This window comes from Phyllobates terribilis, unplaced genomic scaffold (assembly GCF_046119375.1).
Source record: "Phyllobates terribilis strain yellow unplaced genomic scaffold, ASM4611937v1 Scaffold_13__5_contigs__length_258822181, whole genome shotgun sequence".
NCBI classification, from domain to species: domain Eukaryota; kingdom Metazoa; phylum Chordata; class Amphibia; order Anura; family Dendrobatidae; genus Phyllobates; species Phyllobates terribilis.
The window spans coordinates 162,989,547-163,011,409 of NW_027362773.1; the positions used below are offsets into that span (position 1 = coordinate 162,989,547).

At 44.4% G+C, this 21,863-nt stretch overlaps 2 protein-coding genes across 5 annotated transcripts in view; both read right to left on the bottom strand.

Moving 5' to 3' along the window:
• The window catches only part of PPFIBP2 (PPFIA binding protein 2), a 226,112-nt gene extending 215,188 nt beyond the window's left edge, over window positions 1-10,924 (bottom strand). Inside the window, exon 1 of one of the 3 annotated variants that reach the window (XM_073658996.1) lies at window positions 7,846-7,968. The gene's annotated coding sequence lies outside the window, so the exon portion shown is untranslated. Of the gene's footprint in view, window positions 1-7,845; window positions 7,969-10,347 lie in introns of those variants that run through there. The other 2 variants (XM_073658995.1, XM_073659006.1) reach the window with 2 other exon arrangements.
• A 1,290-nt stretch (window positions 10,925-12,214) lies between these two features.
• OLFML1 (olfactomedin like 1) lies at window positions 12,215-21,067 on the bottom strand. 2 transcript variants are annotated; one of them, XM_073659008.1, is made up of 3 exons: window positions 20,707-21,067; window positions 16,908-17,196; window positions 12,215-14,298 (listed from the first exon to the last, which is right to left on the bottom strand). In XM_073659008.1, exons 1-3 carry the CDS (start codon window positions 20,869-20,871, stop codon window positions 13,514-13,516), a joined length of 1,239 nt encoding a protein of 412 aa, XP_073515109.1. In that variant the 5' UTR covers window positions 20,872-21,067; the 3' UTR covers window positions 12,215-13,513. The 2 variants fall into 2 exon arrangements, with proteins under 2 accessions (XP_073515109.1, XP_073515110.1); XM_073659009.1 differs by lacking the exon at window positions 20,707-21,067 and adding an exon at window positions 20,462-20,593.
• Between the last annotated feature and the right edge of the window lie 796 nt (window positions 21,068-21,863).

The following is a 21,863-nucleotide window of genomic DNA, read 5'->3' on the forward strand; positions in this document are numbered from 1 at the left end:
ATCATGGCAGCCCCAGCTTGGCCTTTTCTACGCGGCCCCCTGTATTTTCTCTATTCACCACTGACCCGTAGTGCCCCTTGTATCTCTGCCACAGCTGTGTTACCCAGAAAACAATGAGCCATTGTGTGATGACGTTGGACGCTACATTTCCTAATTCAGTCCACAGATGCAGAATTATGATTTCTTGCTTTTCAGAACTCGCCAAAATAATAATAATAATAATAATAATAATTATTATTATTACACGAATTTGATCCAAAATTACATGTGCAAATCCATGTACATATTCCACCAGTAACAAAGGTGTTGTAGGAGCCGGGCAGTTGTCCCACACCAGTAAGAGGAGAAGGATCACAGATACGGGATTATTTATAGATCCTAAAATGTCACCGTGGAGCGAAACACAACAATGGACGGAGCGATCGGGCAGCTGCATCTTCTCTGCTGCTTTGCCATGTGTATATATTATTAATCATTACCATGGATGGCAAGTGACTGGAACCAAAACACAGCGGTCCAAACAGAGGCCGGGGCCGAGAAAACTCTAACCAGTGTCTATGTTCCTGTCTGCTCCACTGATTTACATAGAATCAAGGTGTAGCCAGGACCTTCCTACTCAATGTCTACATATTCTGAAGAACTCCTGGGTATGGAGGCAGGTGGAGGCATTAAACCTCGGGGAACAAGCTACCCGCTCACTTGTAGACAGAGAGAAGACGAGGAGACCAGGCTGGAGAGCTACGATGGCGTGCCCAGCCGGGAACATACCAATGTAATCACACTCATTGGTATATCGAGACAGGAGACCAGGCTGGAGAGCTACGATGGTGTGCCCGGCTGGGAACATACCAATGTAATCACACTTACTGGTATATCGAGACAGGAGACCAGGCTGGAGAGCTACGATGGCGTGCCCAGCCGGGAACATACCAATGTAATCACACTCACTGGTACATGGAGACAGGAGACCAGGCTGGAGAGCTACGATGGCGTGCCCGGCCGGGAACATACCAATGTAATCACACTCACTTGTACATGGAGACAGGAGACCAGGCTGGAGAGCTACGATGGCATGCCCGGCCGGGAACATACCAATGTAATCACACTCACTGGTACATGGAGACAGGAGACCAGGCTGGAGAGCTACGATGGCGTGCCCGGCCGGGAACATACCAATGTAATCACAGGCACTGGTACATGGAGACAGGAGACCAGGCTGGAGAGCTACGATGGCGTGCCCGGCCGGGAACATACCAATGTAATCACACTCACTGGTGCATGGAGACAGGAGACCAGGCTGGAGAGCTACGATGGCGTGCCCGGCCGGGAACATACCAATGTAATCACACTTACTGGTATATCGAGACAGGAGACCAGGCTGGAGAGCTACGATGGTGTGCCCGGCCGGGAACATACCAATGTAATCACACTCACTTGTACATGGAGAAAGGAGACCAGGGTGGAGAGCTACGATGGCGTGCCCGGCCGGGAACATACCAATGTAATCACACTTACTTGTACATGGAGAAAGGAGACCAGGCTGGAGATCCTTTAGAGACATGGAGTTCTGAGGGAACCTACTCATAAACCCTACTGGTCTGTAGACTGAGAAAGAAGACTGGGAGACTAGGCTGGAGATCTAGGATAGGAATTGGGGCTTCGGGAACATACCAATACAATCAAACTGGTTGTAGACTGAGATAGGAGACCAAGAGATCAGGCAAGAGATCCATGAGCAGTGGCTTAACGATCATGGTTGCAGGGTGTGCGCCTGTGACCAGAGAAGGGGCCCACAGATACAGGCACTGATTTTAACCGTATCTGCTTTTTCAAAATACAGATAGTTAAAAACTGTGGTGGAGCAGATTCCCCCGACTCCCTGCTCCACCACTTACTCTGGTAAGTCACAAGCCACCTTAGGCTTGAGGCGTGCCATCGGTTGGGACTGATCGGAGGATGTCGGGCAGCACAATGACATCACTTCATCTTGCCACCCATTTCCGGACAGAAGTTTCAAGGAGGAGGAGGATATTACTGTTTGTCTTGGGGTGAGGAGAGTTTGACTAATTTTATTCTCATTGAAATTAGAGCATTGGAGGACTCAAGCAAGGTCACCTTTACTATATGGTGACCCAAATATTGTATGGGTAACAAAGGGGAATTTATTTATTGCACCAGGGCATAATGAAGGGCATAATTATTGAAGGAGGGCACAAAAGGTAATATTGTAAAGGGGACATGACCCGTATGGGAGCATAAAGTAGGTGCTATTACAGTATGGAGACAGAGGGGGCACTATATATAGCTGTGGATGTTTAAGGGATGAAATGTTAGTTATGGGGGCACAAAACTAGTGTATGGCAATGTGGGTAAAATTATTACTGTCAAGGGTACTATGAAGTTTGTTTAGAGGTGGGTAAAAGTGAGAAGTAGAGATGGGAGAATAGATTTGCAGGACTGGGTCCATTAGGTCAGTATTTTGCGACCCCTGTATATCTCTTTACCTCCTGACTTCTGGGCTCCTCTTGATTTGCCAGGGCTGGCGCGGCGTCATCACTGCGGGGTGATGCTCATATGGTGTCTCGTCAGCCTAGCTAATCAAATAAGAGCTGGGAATAGCGGGCGTAAGGAGGCTGCAGATCTCCTGTCCAGTGGTCACGGACTACTGACCTGGCCAATGAAGAAGATTCCTGCGAATCAATTCACCCAGCTCTAGTGCGGAGGATACTGGAAAAGCAAAGAGCCAGAGGTTTGTGTGTTACATTCTGGAGAAACAAGAAGTTGTCATGGTGTTTAGGGCTGGACAGAGAAGACAAGGGAAAATGAAGGATGATGATCAGAGAGAACAAGTTACTGGATACATCTGTACAGTATACACCTATAAGATACAGTGCCTACAAGTAGTATTCAACCCCCTGCAGATTTAGCTGGTTGACACATGCGGAATTAACTTGGCATTGTGACATTTGTACTGTAGATCAGCCTGGAAGTGGGAAATGCACTGCAGCAAATATTGTTGTTTTTTTTGTTTTTTTTAAAACGTTAAAAGTTAATTCAGAGTGTCATTTATTATTCAACCCCTCAAACCACAAGAATTCTGTTTGATCCCCCTAAAGTATTAAGAAGTAGTTCAGGCACCAAGAATAATGAGCTTCACATGTGTGGATTAAAGATCTCTTTTGCCAGCCTTTTCTGACTATTTAAGACCCTCCCCAAACTTGTGAACAGCACTCAGACATGGTCAACATGGGAAAGACAAAGGAGCATTCCAAGGCCATCAGAGACAAGATCGTGGAGGGTCACAAGGCTGGCAAGGGGTACAAAACCCTTTACAAGGAGTTGGGCCTACCTGTCTCCACTGTTGGGAGCATCATCTGTAAGTGGAAGGCTTATGGAACTACTGTTAGCCTTCCACGGCCTGGACAGCCTTTGAAAGTGTCCTCCCGTGCCGAGGCCAGGCTTGTCCGAAGAGTCAAGGCTAACCCAAGGACAACAAGGAAGGAGCTCCGGGAAGATCTCATGGCAGTGGGGACATTGGTTTCAGTCAATACCATAAGTAACGTACTCCACCGCAATGGTCTCCGTTCCAGACGAGCCCGTAAGGTACCTTTACTTTCAAAGCGTCATGTCAAGGCTCGTCTACAGTTTGCTCATGATCACTTGGAGGACTCTGAGACAGACTGGTTCAAGGTTCTATGGTCTGATGAGACCAAGATCGAGATCTTTGGTGCCAACCACACACGTGACGTTTGGAGACTGGATGGCACTGCATAAGACCCCAAGAATACCATCCCTACAGTCAAGCATGGTGGTGGCAGCATCATGCTGTGGGGCTGTTTCTCAGCCAAGGGGCCTGGCAATCTGGTCCGCATCCATGGGAAGATGGATAGCACGGCCTACCTGGAGATTTTGGCCAAGAACCTCCGCTCCTCCATCAAGGATCTTAAGATGGGTCGTAATTTCATCTTCCAACAAGACAATGACCCAAAGCACACAGCCAAGAAAACCAAGGCCTGGTTCAAGAGGGAAAAAGTCAAGGTGTTGGAGTGGCCAGGTCAGTCTCCTGACCTTAACCCAATTGAAAACTTGTGGAAGGAGCTCAAGAATAAAGTCCACATGAGACACCCAAAGAACCTAGATAACTTGGAGAAGATCTGCATGGAGGAGTGGGCCAAGATAACTCCACAGACCTGTGCCGGCCTGATCAGGTCTTATAAAAGACGATTATTAGCTGTAATTGCAAACAAGGGTTATTCCACAAAATATTAAACATAGGGGTTGTATAATAATTGACCCACACTTTTATGTTTAAAATTTAATAAAATTCAACTGAGCAACATAACTTTTTGGTTTGTAAGATTTATGCTTCTGTTCATAAAACCTACTCTCGTTTGCAGTTTGAAGGCTCTAACTTATTTGCATCTTATCAAACCAGCTAAATCTGCAGGGGGTTGAATACTACTTGTAGGCACTGTATATGACTGGTATCTCCCATTACATGTCACTGTATACTAGTAATGTCGGTGTTAGTACAGTGGTCTCTATTAATGATCAGTATGGTGGTGGTAATATGTGGTCATGATAAGGTGGTATTCGGTGTTCCTCACAGTAGGTAGTATTGGTTATTGTTAGTACTCTGGATTTTGTACAGTATGGCGGTATGTATTACTTGTAGGGTATTATCTGATGAATCTATGACCGTTGTATGTATATATACTGTATGTGTTATTTTTTTGAGGGAGGGGGAACACATCTTTATAGACCCAAAACAAAGCCTCAGGGTCTCACGCATCCAAGCAACAATCTGGTGGTTGTTTTGGGGGCGCGGCGGAGTGACATTTCAAGAAGTTCTCCTGGTGCCCACTGTTCACGAGATGGATGGAGTGCTGAAGGAATACACCAATGTAATCACAATGGTATGCATGCTGCTCAAGTCACCTGACCGCTGCAGCCAATCACAGGCCACAGAGGTCCAGTGGCTGGTAGATCGGTGACATTGCCGCTTCCTGTCGGAGCGGCCTTTTGCTGGATCCAGGTGGGTGCGTATTACTGGGTTTGTTACAATTTACATATACAATCATCTGGATAAAGTTTTATTTTGCCAGGAAAATCCCTTTAAATCTGCAAAAAAAAAGAAGCTGCTCTTCCAGAAAGACTTTCTGTTCGACTCCCAGCAGGAGACCCCATTGATAATGTCCATACGACCCTTTATTTCATGTCGACTGCTTCCTTGGCTATATCTAGAGATTTCTCGCTCCTCGGTATGGTTTATTTCGCTTCACAGCAACTGTTGACAGAGCACAAGTTTTGCCAAGACCCCCACCGCATTTCCTTTCCATGAATTCCTCATCCAGTGTATTTAAGGAGTGTAATGAAGCAGCATCAGGTGTCCTGCAGAACGTCCCGTCATCTGTCACTTACCAAGGTCCCTTGCCCCCAAGTGATACTGTTACTCGTGGACGGAGCTGTGTCCCTTGAAATTGTTAAATATACAGTACAGACCAAAAGTTTGGACACACCTTCTCATTTAAAGATTTTTCTGTATTTTCATGACTATGAACATTGTACATTCACACTGAAGGCATCAAAACTATGAATTACCACATGTGGAATTATATACTTAACAAAAAAGTGTGAAACAACTGAAAATATGTCTTATATTCTAGGTTCTTCACAGTAGCCACCTTTTGCTTTGATGACTGCTTCGCACACTCTTGGCATTCTCTTGATGAGCTTCAAGAGGTCGTCACCGGAAATGGTCTTCCAACAATCTTGAAGGAGTTCCCAGAGATACCTAGCACTTGTTGGCCCTTTTGCCTCCACTCTGCAGTCCAGCTCACCCCAAACCATCTCGATTGGGTTCAGGTCTGGTGACTGTGGAGGCCAGGTCATCTGGCATAGCACCCCATCACTCTCCTTCTTGGTCAAATAGCCCTTACACAGCCTGGAGGTGTTTGGGGTCATTGTCCTGTTGAAAAATAAATGATGGTCCAACTAAACGCAAACCGGATGGAATAGCATGCCGCTGCAAGATGCTGTGGTAGCCATGCTGGTTCAGTATGCCTTCAATTTTGAATAAATCCACAACAATGTCACCAGCAAAGCCCCCCCACACCATCACACCTCCTCCTCCATGCTTCACGGTGGGAACCAGGCATGTAGAGTCCATCCGTTCACCTTTTCTGCGTTGCACAAAGACACGGTGGTTGGAACCAAAGATCTCAAATTTGGACTCATCTGACCAAAGCACAGATTTCCACTGGTCTAATGTCCATTCCTTGTGTTCTTTAGCCCAAATAAGTCTCTTCTGCTTGTTGCCTGTCCTTAGCACTAGTTTCCTAGCAGCTACTTTACCATGAAGGCCTGCTGCACAAAGTCTCCTCTTAACAGTTGTTGTAGAGATGTGTCTGCTGCTAGAACTCTGTGTGGCATTGACCCGGTCTCTAATCTGAGCTGCTGTTAACCTGCGATTTCTGAGGCTGGTGACTCAGATAAACTCATGCTCAGAAGCAGAGGTGACTCTTGGTCTTCCTTTCCTGGGGCGGTCCTCATGTGAGCCAGTTTCTTTGTAGCGGTTGATGGTTTTTGCAACTGCACTTGGGGACACTTTCAAAGTTTGCCCAATTTTTCGCACTGACTGACCTTCATTTCTTAAAGTAATGATGGCCACTCGTTTTTCTTTACTTAGAATTTGTATTATGGCAAGAAAAAAGCAGCTAACAGTCTATTCAGTAGGACTATCAGCTGTGTATCCACCTGACTTCTGCACAACACAACTGATGGTCCCAACCCCATTTATAAGGCAAGAAATCCCACTTATTAAACCTGACAGGGCACACCTGTGAAGTGAAGACCATTTCCGGTGACTACCTCTTGAAGCTCATCAAGAGAATGCCAAGAGTGTGCAAAGCAGTCATCAAAGCAAAAGGTGGCTACTTTGAAGAACCTAGAATATAAGACATATTTTCAGTTGTTTCACACTTTTTTGTTAAGTATATAATTCCACATGTGGTAATTCATAGTTTTGATGCCTTCAGTGTGAATGTACAATTTTCATAGTCATGAAAATACAGAAAAATCTTTAAATGAGAAGGTGTGTCCAAACTTTTGGTCTGTACTGTAAATACTAAGACTTTGGAAATATAAGTCCAGTGTTAGTCACTGGATTTTGGAGGAAATGCTTTGGAGAACGGCCCTGGATTATACATTTGTATTCCAGGATCCTCAGGTCACTTGTAAAAATCTGAGCTTCCCATTTCCACCACAAGAGGGAACAATCTGTCTGCGATGGAAGGTGCCAGGTATCAGGAACAACCCTTTTGTAAGTTGAAACTAGAGGAGATATGCCGAGAAAGCACTTGGCCAAGACATTGGCTGAGAAGCACTTGGGGCACAGAAGGAGGTGGACGGGAAGGTGCAGGAACGTGGAGCAGATAAAGAGCAGCCAGAATATATAAGTGCCAGGCATAATGCCATTTTGGTCAGTGCAAACTTGTGGTGCCCGGCGTGAGGTGGGGCAGAGGGGCCTGTATGGAGTGGTAGAAGAACTCTGGGGGCCGAGCAGACCTAAGCCTGGACCTACAGAAGGAGATGGCTGTGGGTGAAGCGTGGGGCGCCGAAGACCAAGTGCACCATATTGAGCGCAGATCCAGCAGGTCAAAGATGGAGGGTTCACACCTGATGCCACAGAGACGGGCAGAAGAGTAGAGTAATCTGGTGTTTGGATCTAGTTGGGGATTACACCCCTTACTTTGAGTCTTCCCCCGAGACAATGATTGCGGAAGGGTCCAGGGTGAGTGGCTGCAGCTGGTGAGAGATCCAATCTATTCATCTACATGTACTCACCAGCCGGCTCTCGTTGGCCGTGGTCTCCGCCAGGCATTGCCCATTGTAGGATTATTGCCATAATGCCGCGTTCTGTGCCCATTTATCACAGCGACATGTTCTATTCATGTCTATTGCTAATAACTGGCAACGCTTAGTCTCCCGTAATCCCAGCCCTTAGGGCCACGCATGACCTATAACTGGCACCAGATTGAAGCCCTGGATAAAGCTGGTTTCCTCCTGTAGATTTAACCCTTGATCTGGTATAGATCACATTGACTAGTTTTCTATACATTTTTAGGATTTCTTTTTCATCCCAATGGATTTTTAGTATGGCAATCAGGTAAGGGGGTTGGAAACTGGGACCCCTAAGAATGTGCACAAGTCCTCGCACTCATAGGATTCGGTATTTATTTCAATTGGATCACGATCCATTGATCGTTCCGGGCCCGGCAGCTGCCAACACTTGGACATTTCTACTATAGTGACCACTGCACGGCAAACGTGGTGTTGCGTGACCATTGACTTAAAGGAAATCTGTCAGCGGGTTTTTGCTATGTAACCTGAGCGCACCATGATGTAGGGGCAGAGAACCTGATTCCAGCGATGTGTCACATACTGGGCTGTGTTTTATCAGTAGGAGATTATCACTACAGGACAAATGTCCTCGTACCCCCCAGTCCAAACACACCCCACCCCAGGATTAGTAGCTTACTGTCAATATACAAAGCAGCCAATCAGTGGTGTGGGCGGGGTTATACAGGGCTCAGCATTCGGAGCTCTGCTACATCTGCAGCAGAGAAAACGGATTCTATCACAACTGCTGCACCCAGTAAATTAATGACACACTGCTGGAATCAGGGTCTCTGTCCCTACATTATGCTGCTGTCAGATTATATAGCAAAAACATTCATCCTTCAAAGGATCCCATTTCCCTATAATATGGACAGGACCATGCTGTTTACAAAACCCCTTCAATACATGATTGGGACTTTTCCTTGTATGATGCATTTCAATTAACATAGCCGCTGCTGATAATGATTAGTCTTGAGTATAAATTCATAGTTGGCATCTAGTGAGGACAGACAGACGAAGCGTCAGTCCTTGGTGTGAAAGTCACTTGTCATTCATCAGTTCTACACTTACTGCCCACTCTGGCCGCGGAGGTCACACAACTATCTGTTGTCCTGTATATGGGCATCACCCATGCAGCGCCAAGTGTAAAGGGCCCTTCTGAATATATTAGCCAGATAGAGGGGCATTGAATAGAGGGAGCGGCCCACCACTCATCAGAGAATAAAATCCCCTTTATCTTCATCCAAAGTAATGCAGAGATTTGTGAGAGGCAGGCGGCAATAGGTTTCACCAGATGGAAGTGAATTTCTGCACATATGCTGCGATATCACTCTGCTTGTCATGTGGGGTAACTAGATGGCGGTGTTGTCACATCCTTGCGATTCACTGGAGCCATCTCTGTCATCACTAGAGGTCTTTGATCAGTTATTACCTGCACATCTGTCAGCACGACCATGTCAGCACATCTGTCTGAGCCATCACTGCATTCTCACATGACACAGAGGCCTATTTATATATCTGGTGCAGAAGAATAAGGGCACTGTACATCACCAATAGAATATTCTGTACACATTTTTCCTGCACTGCGGCGTCGCTGCGTGCACTCTCCCGACACTGCGGCGTCGCTGCGTGCACTCTCCCGGCACTGCGGCGTCGCTGCGTGCACTCTCCCGGCACTGCGGCGTCGCTGCGTGCACTCTCCCGGCACTGCGGCGTCGCTGCGTGCACTCTCCCTCTGTGTGTACCTCTCATCCCTACGGATACCCTATAAATGGAACAACCCTTCAAGGCCTCCTTCCAACGTAGTTTTATGGAGCGGTTTTTAATTTAGATCAAATAATGTCATGCCTTTGTTCCCATTGACAAGCCTATTGGAAAATTATTGACAAAAAAACCACACAACTCCTAGAGCATTCTGTGGTTGGGAAAAAACACAGGGAACCTAGAAAGGTGTGAAAAACACCCCCCCCCCCCCCAAATAAAGGCACTAGTTTTCTAATTTCTTTTCCACTTTTAGCTTATATCTACAAGCAGGATTTTTTGGCCAAAAAAAAGTGCAGCAAAGAGCAAACAATCCACAGGGGAATCCACAATAATTTGTGCCTGATTTGACATTGTGAATTTTCTCTTAAAAAAAAAAAAAAAAAAATCTAGAAAAGAGTTAGGGTTATGAAATCTGCAGTTGTGAATCTTATTGTGGACCTAAGGACAATCTTCTACGTTACTAAGGGATTCATTTGGACACTGAAGACAACAATAGAAAATGCAAATAATCGGCACAAATCCGGAAAGTAACGAGCGCGCGGAGAATGTCAAACTCCACTCTGCATGGCCAAATCTGCACCAACTATTTGGATGAGGAAGACTAAAACTCATTCATATCATTCTATAAATTGGGGCAGAATCCACTATACAAATCTGCGGAAATCTCCGCCACATGGCACTTACCTTAATATGGCGGTGTGCCCGCGTGCCGATATCGCTAGTCCATAAGAACAGAGTCTTCCTGGGAATATTCGGGTCGTTTTCCTAGAGCGCTGTTGTGGTCGTACTATAGCTGCTGTGTTTCTATCACTTTTTTTTTAGGAAAGTTTAGAAATTCCATCCTTGTTATTTTCAGGGCAGGGGGTTTATAGACCATCCTCAGGCTTTTCATCTGCTTGTGTGGGTTACATTGGAACAGGTGCTTGGACTTTGCAGCATTCGTGCACAGTTGGTGCCAGTGTAATAATGACGTGAACAGAGGAGACACTATAATCCCCAGGTCGTGTCTGACCTATTAATCCCATAAATCGCAGTCTGCAGCTCCCTGGATGTCGCAGCCCTCGTCTGTACAGTGCGGCAGGCAGCGCAGGTCCGTTACAATGTATCACTGCGGGTCACCTGACTTCCGGATGGAACGTTCAGCTCCCAGCGTTCTACAAAGTGAACTTACCCGTGACGTCACCGCTGCACAGGTGCCCGGTGCCAGAGCCCTCAGCAGAGTGGTGCAGCCCCCCCAGGGGCACTGGATGGAGTCAGCAGCCCCCTCCTCGCCCTGCACAGTGCCCACCTGCTGCTCTCTGCCCCTTCTCCCCTATCACACACTTGGCTCATACTATGTTTTTTGGCTTTTGACATTGACTTCTTTGCTCTTGGCCTGTGGGGGGCGCTGCTGTTATTTCTGACTTTTTAGAAATGGTCATAATGATTTTGTACTCTTTATAGTGAAAAAATAAGTAATTATTTGGGAAGGGCCAGTCCTGTAAATGAGGCATCAGTGGGCTTGAATAAATCACAGAGGTTGTAGGGTCCTGGTCATGCACCCTGGATTTTTTTGAATCTGAGCTACCACAATGCAGAGTGTGTAAGAACCCAATAAAGGGCAAGGACTGATGCATCTCATCTGTATGATAGTCTAAAATGTGGCGGATAACGTCACCAGCTAAACACGGGTCAAGGGTGTGTGCACACGATAAGTATCTGGTGCAGAAAATTTCTGCATCTCTTGTCAGAAAAATTGCAAAGTAAAATACTCGGGGTTTTACTAAAATTTTTTATGTGTTTTTTGCATGCAGTTTTGGTGCAAATTGTACTTCACTCATTAGTATAAGTGGTATCTGCAGCACAAAAGCTGAAAGAATTGACGCTGTAGATTTAAATCTGCAAATTACAAATAACATGTGCACAAGACCTCGGGATTCTCTTCAGGTTTTGCGACAAATCTGCACAGAAAAAAAGGCAACAAAAATGCTACGTAGGCACACAGCCTTAAAGTTGCTGCAGTTTTTTTGTTTGTATGTGTATTTGTTGCAAATTTTATCTTTTGCATGGCGTAAAATGAAATTCGCAATAAATATTCTGCGCAAAGAATTGACACGCTGCGGATTTTAAAGTCTGCGCCTCATGTCATTTTCCACCCAGAAATTCTCAGTACCGTGTAAATTTCCACAGGTAAATTTGTGAAGAAAATCCACAACGTGTGACTATAACCTGCGGCTATGTTCACAAGTTTTTGTTGTTGTTTTTTTTTAGGAATTTTTTTTCTCTTTCGAAATTACTTTAAAAAACACTTGGAAAACTCTTCCTATTCATTACTATAAGAAATCCACTTTGTTGTTCATACAAGAATTTTTTTTGAGTGTTTTTCCTTTTCCACCTGAAGATGTTTCGAAAAATCTTCTCAGCAGCCCTGGATGAGTTACAGTACCATTCTTAGAATATGTGATTGCTAGTTCAGCAATTACTCGAAACTGTTCAAGATTAACCAAGGGTGAAGCCACAATTTATAAATCAGAATCACTTACAGCTAAATTAAATAATAGAACCTGCTCCGAACTGTAACAGATTGATTTTATTATCACATAGGACGTCACATGCAGTTTGTAGGGATAAAACGTCTCATCCTTTTTTCATGACCTTGTAAGATATCCTGAATATGTCGTGGGATAATATGAATATATTTCAGGCTTTTTACCATAGAACATGCACGTTCCCCACTGTGGCCACTGGGTGGAGGGATCTAAATATTTTTTTGGTCTTTTCCGCCATCTTGTGGTTTGTATCGGAAGTGCACTTACATCTGAAAAAGATGCAGAATGCTCAATATTCACTAGGTAGGTTGAAAAACTGGAAACAGTGAGGAAAGAGAGCAAACATCACATTTGGGTACATGGTGGACCATTTTCACCATAGATATACCCAGGAAGGGCTGCTGTTAAGACCACGGGTCCGATTGATAAGGATTGGTACCTCATATGCCAGTCTTAAACAAATGCTCCAAAATTATTTAGAGGCAACGTTCTCCTAAGAAAACTTGACACATCTTGGGCTCTCTTGAAGCTACTCATCAAGTCTTCCGAAATGTCCAAGATGCTCCCAGAAAAATGGAAGAAATCCCGCCACCGACTATGGTGATTGCTAAGGAGCACATGACCAACATTGCCGGGGGATCACAAACAATCTCAGTCTGGTCATACAGTTCTGTCTGACTATTATCATAGTCATATCCGACCCTGCGGACCCCCACGATTGGCATTATCAGTCACAATGGCATCCATGTGTCTGCAGATCAGCACCGCTTTCAAGGATAGGGAGAGCTGCGGCAGCCATATGCATCTGGACGCTGCTGTGTCTGGTACTGTGGATAGGGGGTAACTTGTGATTTTAGGATGCCCCTTTAGCTATGAGGCTTGGCAATAATCTGTTATAATGGATTCATTGTGTCTTTTATATTTTTATAAAAACTGTCATAAATCGTTCTGAAGTTCAACTTGCAAACGTTCCATTTACTTTTCAATCTAGGTAACTAAACTTTTCAATATTTTGATCAGTGGAGGTCCAGGTCCTAAGACCCCAACTGATCACTAAAACCATGGGGTAGATGCGGCCAGCTTATGCCCGAGCACTAATAGGGTGGTGCTCTGACCCCTGGACCTTCTATTATCTGGTACCCCGCTATGCTCTCACGTGAGCGTAATCTAAGCCCTTCAGCCCCTTAGTTTGGGTGATCATGGGGATCTCAGGACCCAGACTCCTACCGATCAACGCTATGAAACAGGCTGTAACTTATCAGGTAACATATCCAAAATTTGCCCCAATTTTCATTAATGTCTCATCATCTTTTTCATGCATCTCACATATGTTCAACTTTCTTCTTTGACTCGAATGTATAGACGGTTTGGTATCCGTCGTCCCAGGCGTAGAGCTTCTGGTCTCTTGGGTTGTAGTGCACGGAGGAATGGCTGCTGTATCTCTTTGGGAAGTATAGTGTAGGGATTTCCTGAGCGTCGATGAGATCCGAGGTGTCGTAGATGCAATCAATGTGGGATCTGCCCCCGCTTGGACTATTATACATGACATAGAGCGTTCCACAGATGACAAATGCGGCTTCCGCATTATTGCTGCTGCAAGTGGTGTTCCACGTCTGCTTAGCCTCCATCTTGTTGAGGTCTATCTTGGTGAGCACAATGTCCTCGCCGTTGGCGGAATCTGCGTGAATGGCCCAAAGGCCTTGTTCATCCATGGCGAGATCGATCTTCGTGTATGGTGAAAGTCCATAAGGTGAGACCTGTCCAGCTCCTCCTATATTCATGGACTGCGTCACGTTGGTTAGGATGTTGTATTTCACAATTTCATCCACGGTTTCGTTTTTGTGGAAGAAGACGTCATCATTGTAGACGTGGAGACCCGTTCCCTGCCAGGAGAAAGGTAATATTATATTCTCAGCTTTTCGGAGATAGTCTCGGCTGGTGAAGTCTTCCGTGTTGGCGAACTCTAGAAGCGCGTTGTTACTGGAATCGGTAAAGAAGTAGATGTTGTCCACGTTGTCACCAGCATTCTTCATCCACGCACCCACCGCCCCTCCGGCCTTCTTCACAGTCTTTTGGGATTTAATTTGAGCCAACATTGTGATACAGCCTGAAATAAGGGAACGTAAAAATTATACTTGACAGTTGTTTATTCACTCGTCCACACAAGCCTTTATTCACAGAATATCAGCAGTATGAAGGAGTGTTTTTTTACACACTCCGTATGGAAAATAGCATCAGATGTATTAAAAGCGTAGACAATATAAAACAGTATCAAAGAGGGCTACGCACTTTAGGGATGTCCCTTCGTCAGGGCTCTATCATCCACCCGTATTAAGTGAGTAAAACGACTTTTTCATACTGTATGATTGCTTGGTGGATGCTCCACTTTATGCTTTTTTCATTTGCTTTCTTGTCTGCGGTGAAAACCGATGGAGGTCAGAAGCGCTCTGAAAACTCTCTGATTTTCTCGCTAGTCTTGATGAGGTGGTGTGGTGAAGTCTGTTGCTCCTGATTCATGAAGATGTGCGACACACCAGAAATCTTACTTTAGTCAGGGACTGGAGTGAGGTTCCTAACACAGCAGATGTCACACTAATCATGAATTAGATGAGGTGGTTGTCACACCCGCACCGCACCCACCGCAGCGCCACACATTTTGATGCAGCTGAGAGAAACTGGCGTGGAAACACCAAATGTCGCAAAATGACATCCGTGTGTCCGTGTGCTGTCAGTGTGACACGTATGGAATGAAATGCCGTATAGAAATTAAAGAGTGTTATGTATTAAAGATGTTGAAAGATGGAGATAGATAGCAATGAAGAACCTGATAGATAGAAATATGTCAGTAAGATATATAATCATTGCGTTGCATGCGTATTTTTTTGTACTTTTAGTGTTTGAATAAAAAAATAAATGAAAAAAAATGGCGTGGGGTCCCCTTTATTTTTATGAACCAGCTGAGGGAAAGTAGACACCTGGGGGTTAGTGTCATTATTCTGGGAAGGGACCAATATCCATAAAGGTTCCCAGCCTATTAATGTCAGTTCACAGCTGTCTGCATAGCCTTTACTGGTTATTATAAAGGGGGGGCCCAAAAAAATGACTTGGAGTCCCCCCTATTTTTAATAACCATGATAGGCTAAACAGACAGCTGTGTGCTGATATTAATAGGCTGGGAAGGGACCATGGATATTGGCCCCCTCCCAGACTAATAACACCAGCCATCAGCTGCCCCAGAAATGGCGCATCCATTAGATGCGCCAGCTTTGTCGCTTAGCCTTGGCTCTTCGTATGTGCCGTGGTGGTTTGTCAAGCGGGGTAATAGTTTTGGGGTTGATGTCATATGGCCCCTTCCCAGCCTATTAAGATCAGCTCACAGCTGTCTGTTTAACCTTTGCTGGTTAATAAAAATAGGGGGTACCCACTTCATTTTTTGCGGGCTCCCCCTTTTTAATAACCAGTAAAGGCTACGCAGACAGCTGTGAGCTGGTATTAACAGGCTGGGAATCTTTATGGATATTCGCCCCTTCCCAGAATAATAACACCAGCTGTCAGCTTTCCCTCAGCTGGTTCATAACAATAAGGGGACCCCACACCATTTTCATGCTGTTCCCAGACAGCGATGCTGACTACAACTTTCATCAGCGTCGCCTGGTCTCACTGATCACAGGGAGACCAGGCAAGGATGATGATAGTTGTAGTCAGCAACCGGCAGCTGGGAAAAGCACTAACTGTACTGCTTTCCCCAGCCGCCAGAGAATTGAATTCAGGTACGTGTCACACACGTGTCACATGGATGTCATCTGTGTGTATGTGTGCGGCATGCATTTCCTTCGTGCTGCTGGGAAAAAAAGGACATTTCTGCTGGCTTTTCACACTGACATGGTGCGTGTGAAAAACCTGACATGTGCGAACCACCATAAGAATACAATGGGTGTGCTTGTGTCCGTATTTGTGGTCCTTAAAAAATGAACCGCATACAGAAAAAAAATGAACGTGTGAAGGGGGCCTAATGCTCAGCTGTTAGTTCTGATGTCTTCACACTAATGTGAATTACTCTAAAAATGGCTGCTGCATTTCCTGCCTCAGCTTTTATACTGACTTTTATATGACTGCTGCATTTCCTGCCTCAGCTTTTATACTGACTTTTATATGACTGCTGCATTTCCTGCCTCAGCTTTTATACTGACTTTTATATGATAGTTCCTACTGATTGGCTGTGCTATATCATGTAATGTGAAAGCTGCAAGGCATTATGGGGAAGCCTGCGTGGTTGCACCTATGGTCATTCTGTGCTTGGTGCAATGTACTGTATAACATTGTGGTGGGGAATTTTTTTGTTGATTCACATGAATCGAATTAAAAAATTGTTCGAATTCCCCTGATTCTTACAATTTCATCAAATTGATTTGCTCCCACCCTCACCTGAATTCACCCTATAACTGAACGGCGGAGCCTAAGCACTTTACTACAGAAACCTGAATGTCCATCGTAGGCGTCACGGATAATCACGCAGATGATGACGCATCGACCCATCTGGTCTGAAGTCTGAACGGGCCGAGCGATATAAACAGGCAGCTCACGGACCCGATCTGGACGCCCCAACTGCCAGACCCCCTAAGGTGAGACCTTACTCCTCAGGACTCTAATGGGATTTCCAACAAGTTAATTCAATCTCTAAAGAGAACATAGACCCTTTGTGGAGCCGCCACGTACCTGTACTTGGTTTGAGCTGCAATTTTTTTTTCTCCTCTGCTTTTTCCACCACTTCCTTCTCCACTAAGTGTTCGTCAACCTCCATCTGGGTGTTGGAGGACACGGTGCTCTCGAGGTAGTCAATGTCCCACTCGGCTCTCTCCAGTCTCGCCCATAGACTCTCCATTTCATTCTTCAGTTCGTGTTTGTAGCGGCTGAAATTATCCAGACGGGACATCAGCTTGTGGGCCATTTCTTTGAATTCGTGCATGTATTGCTGAATATCTTGCTCACATTTGTAAAGTTTGTCCTGAAATGGTGAAAAAATATCATTGAAAAAAAAAAATTAAATGATCCCTGTACGTCCAGATTATGTATAAATAGAGTGTTATTTATACATTAGGTTGTCTTACCCTTAAAAAAACACTAATATGTGCTCTCCCTAGCAGAAGGAGCAATACATGCTGTGAAGTAAAGGAGAGAACGTTCCAGCACCTACAGTACCGGCAGAATGCTGTTTAAAAGGAATCACTCAGTGAAATGGTGGCATGTTACATTGCATGAGAAAAGTTATCCTTCATGGACATATTAAACTGGTGTGTGTAGTAAAAGCTGCTTTAACTTGTTATTCTGGGGCAGAAAGACCATGATCCTGAGGGGGTCAATGTAAAGCTAATGTTTGGACAATTTACTGGAAACTTGTCATTGTAAAGCTCTTATATTCTTCATGAGAAAGAGGGCAAAATAGAAACTTGGATAACGTTTCAATTCTCTTATGCGTTCTTTGATTTTTTCCGACAGCTGATAGGGTAGGATTAAATAATGGGTGGGGCTTAACACTAATGGGCGGGGCTTAACACTAATGGGCGGGGCTTAGGACTAATGGTCTCCAACTGCAGATAGAGCAGTGGGGGGAGGCTCCTTCTGCAGCCACATTACTGATCTCCTGGGACTGAGGGGCACTTCATTATTGGACTGTATGCCCCCTGACTGCTGTGCCCCGTTTAAGGGGTTAAGTTTATTTTTCCCATGATGTTTCCCCTCCCCTCCTGCTTTTCATCCAATGGTCCTTTTTCTCCTCCCTGGTTCCCCCCCTTATAAATGCTGACCCTGCCTCTTCCTGTCTCTCTCCGCACAGAGAGGGGGTCCCGGAGGCTGTGTTGTCCCACCCTCCCTCCTTCGTACTTGCTGCTGGCCAATAGTGCCTTGATTTGAGATTTCATACTCCTACGTACCGCGCACGCCCCTTAGCTGTGACCGACCTTCATCCATTAAAAGAAAAAAAGTTTGTTAAGATTGTGTCTTGCTTTTATTTACATGGGACTTTTGGATAATACGGTGGGGGGTCTCCGCAGTCACAGAACAACTTTATGTCTCCTGTCGTTTTTATAGTGAGACAAAAGAGGATCAATGGAGAAGAGGGGATTTCTGAGTATTTCTGCTTCTCTCGAGGGGTTGTAGTGTATAGCGTTAGAAAAACATTTCAGCTTCCATCAGTCCTTGGTTTGTGTCTGGTACTTGCAGCTCTGCTCTATTGAAGTATATGGGACTGTGCTGCAATACCACACACAACCTGTAGGCTGCTGTCCTGCTGTTTTCAGAAGAAAGTAGGCATGTTTCTGTTATTCAGCTGTCCGGGCTCCAGTGCCAGGTTCACTTTGCTCCCTTGGCGTGCACCTTTGATATCACCTGCTTAGGCCTTATTATCCAGGCTCAGGTGGTGACATGCTTGAGGTTTTATTTTTAGGTAGTTCGGCTTGTTCACGTTCACAATTACAATCTTTCTGTACTTCTTTTCTATTGTGTGCCTTCTGACAATCTCAACTCATCCATTCCGCTGAACGTTGTAGCAGAACAGTTGTGTTCCAAATGTGTCTCACAAACTAGGAAAACACATTCCGCTCAGCTCAGCTGTTCCAAGGTGCCTGTCAACATACTCAGCTCTGCTGTTCCAGGGTGCTTGTTTGCAAACTCGGCTCTGCTGTTCCAAGGTGCCTCTCTGCAGCATTTCCAACTCTGCTATTCCACTCCTCATTTGCCATACAACCTTCCCAACTCAGCTGTTCTGCGCTGCATCAGCAAATCCGGTCCGTGCTGCTCATCCAGACCCACAGCTTAGACAATCCCCCTCACCAGGTGAGCCATAACAGATTCTAATCCTGTACTATGTCTGTACTATTATATTGCAGTGGAGGATTGGGCCTGGGGGCAGAGGGGCATGTCTTCCCTGGGCCAGCCCCCTCTTATTTCTTTAAGAAGCAGTTGGAGGGGGGCTGGACCTGCTTTAGTCCTTGCTGCTCAGAGAGATATTTTTTCAGGCAGAGCCGATCATTGCTGAGCTCACTGTACAGATCACTGCCTGCTCCTCTCTTCCTTGGTGCAGATTTGTGTGACGTCCCGGCGAGTCCAACATTAGACCATGAGGAATCTGCAGAGGAGCGGAGCAGACGTACTGGTGAAGACTAGTGCTGCCACAGGAAGCAGCCAAGGGGAAGAAGCAGCGAAAAGGGAGTGTGCATGGATGGGGGGTCCCACTGTAGCTGTGACTAAAGAGACTTAAAAATCAAGTAAAACATAATTTTTTTTTAAAAAAATACTAAAAATTAAAAAACATTTAAATCACCCACCCTTTTCCAAATTTGCAGAATGTCTGCAAAATCTGATCTCTTACCAAATACAAATTAATTAATTTTATATCGTAAGACCCGTAAAGAGAGAAAAAAAAAAAAAAATAGAAATTCCAGAAATTCTGTTTTTTTTTTGTCACTGTAAAAAATAAAGTTTTTAAAAATTAAATAAAAAACATTTTTTTTCCCCAATACAAAAATAAAGAAATAAAAAAAATCATATTTAGCACTGCAATGTTCTTAAAACTCTGATGTTTCAAAGTATAAAATGATTTAATCCGTGCTGAAAAGAAGAAAACAATTAAAATGCCAAAATTACTATTTTTGGCCATAACACCTGCCCAAAAAATGCAAGATAAAGCGATGAAAACATCCTGTGTACCCCAACATTGAATCAATGGTGACAGCATTTCAGCATTCAAAAACAAAGCCCTTGTTTAGCTCCATCAGCGGAGAAGTAATATAAAGTTACAGGTTTCGGAAAATAGCGGCACAAGCCTTTATTTTTTCTTTCAAGGTTGTTAATATTTTTAATCAGTAAAAATTACATGAAAAGAAAATATAAATTTGGAATTGTTATAATGTTACTGATCCGAAGAATCGTATTTCCAGGTCATTTTTACTTCACAATAAACACTGGAAAACAACCCCATAAAAATGGTAGAATTGTGTGTTTTTTGTTTTTTTTAAATTATTTTCTCCCAATTGTTTTCCTGTTTGTTAACACATTATATAGTAAAGTGAATGGTGTCATTCAAACTACAGCTTGTCTCACCAAAAACAAACCCTTGTATGGCCATGGAGACGGAAAAATAAAGCAAGTTCTGGCTCTTGCAGAGGTGAACCAAGTGGAGATCCTCTTCAGAAGTCCTTTGAAAAACTCTTATTTTTTTTCAATTTAGTATTTTTTTAAGAAAAATGATCTGGTGAATAAAGAATGTGCGTTACCTCTTGAAGCGTCTCCTGATGGAATCTGATAGAAATTAAACATTGTACAATTATAAAGGTGCAAAACAATTCCTCTAAAATTCTTCAAAACCTTTTCAGGAAACCAAAAGATCCTCCAAAAATTCCCTAAAAAAAAAGAGCATTTCCTGAAGCAGTTTCCACTTGAAAAGCATGTCAATTGTGAACAAATTCTTAAAGCGTCCCTGTCAGAGTTGCCAAAAGTGACACAATGGAAAATGACCTACCTCAAGAGTCAAAATCCGTTTCTCGATGTAGCGTATCAGGGGTTCATCTTGCGCTGCAGTTTGAGGGATTGTGTGAACCACAAGCAGGAACACAGATAGGATCTCAAAGTAGTTATAGTCCATACTGAGCTCCTTACAGACGCTGGTACCGCGGAGTCTTACCATACGCAGGACGTTGGGGCGCACTACAACGTATGGACTCTTTAACAGGGACTTCAAGATTCACAAAAGCTTCCTGTGGCCTCCGTTCTGATACTAACTATGTCTGATCTGAATTATTTCTGCTAGGAGCTGCCAAATGTTGTGATTAGTTCCTTATGTTCCGACGAGAGTCATATCTTTACCATCTGCAACGTACCAGATTTTTGTATTGTGCTTTATTGTAGCAGAGGAAGAAGGAAACAAAGGGAGTTGCATTGCAGTCAGCAGCACTTGGACGACGCTCAGCTAGTGGAGTAGGAAGGTCACGTTTCCATCTATGATTGTAGGGATGTGGGCTGACTATTAAAGAGGTTGTTTGACTATTCAGTACACCATGTAAAATATCTCCAGAATATTTAGTGAATCTTCAACTTCTTATATATTTACGGTATATACTCATATGTTTGAAACAGAAATTACAAAACACTTTGGAGACGTGGCTGCCGCACTAGTTCAATGACCAAATCTGTGTATCACTGGACTGTTATTGTATCAAGAATGAAGACTAGAGGGGTCTGACTACCTCACATGATACCACCCCACACCATAATCCCCTTGTGAAGACCTCTTCATGACACTGCACACGTGGTCTGCCATCCAAGCTCCGGCTATTATGGCAAGACAAAAGCGCGTCTTGTAGAGGACAGACATCCATTACATCCTATGTTTCCGTTTTGCTATGCTCCAAGTTAGTCTTTGAGAGAGGTGGGGTGAGGACATCTGTCTCGTAGCCTAATGTTATGCAAACACTTTTTGATGGTTTGTGTAGATGCTGAGGCCTTAGGCCTGGTATGTGATGTCCAGTTTCAGTTGCAAAACAAATTGAATGGTGGAACCAGCTGTCCAGACATTTCTTCAAAGTGTCCCAGGAGCTGTTTATTTCAACACAACACCCCCAGGCCACATATTACTTGTGTTACAGAAAAGGCTGGAGCACTGGTTTAGGACAGTAGGCG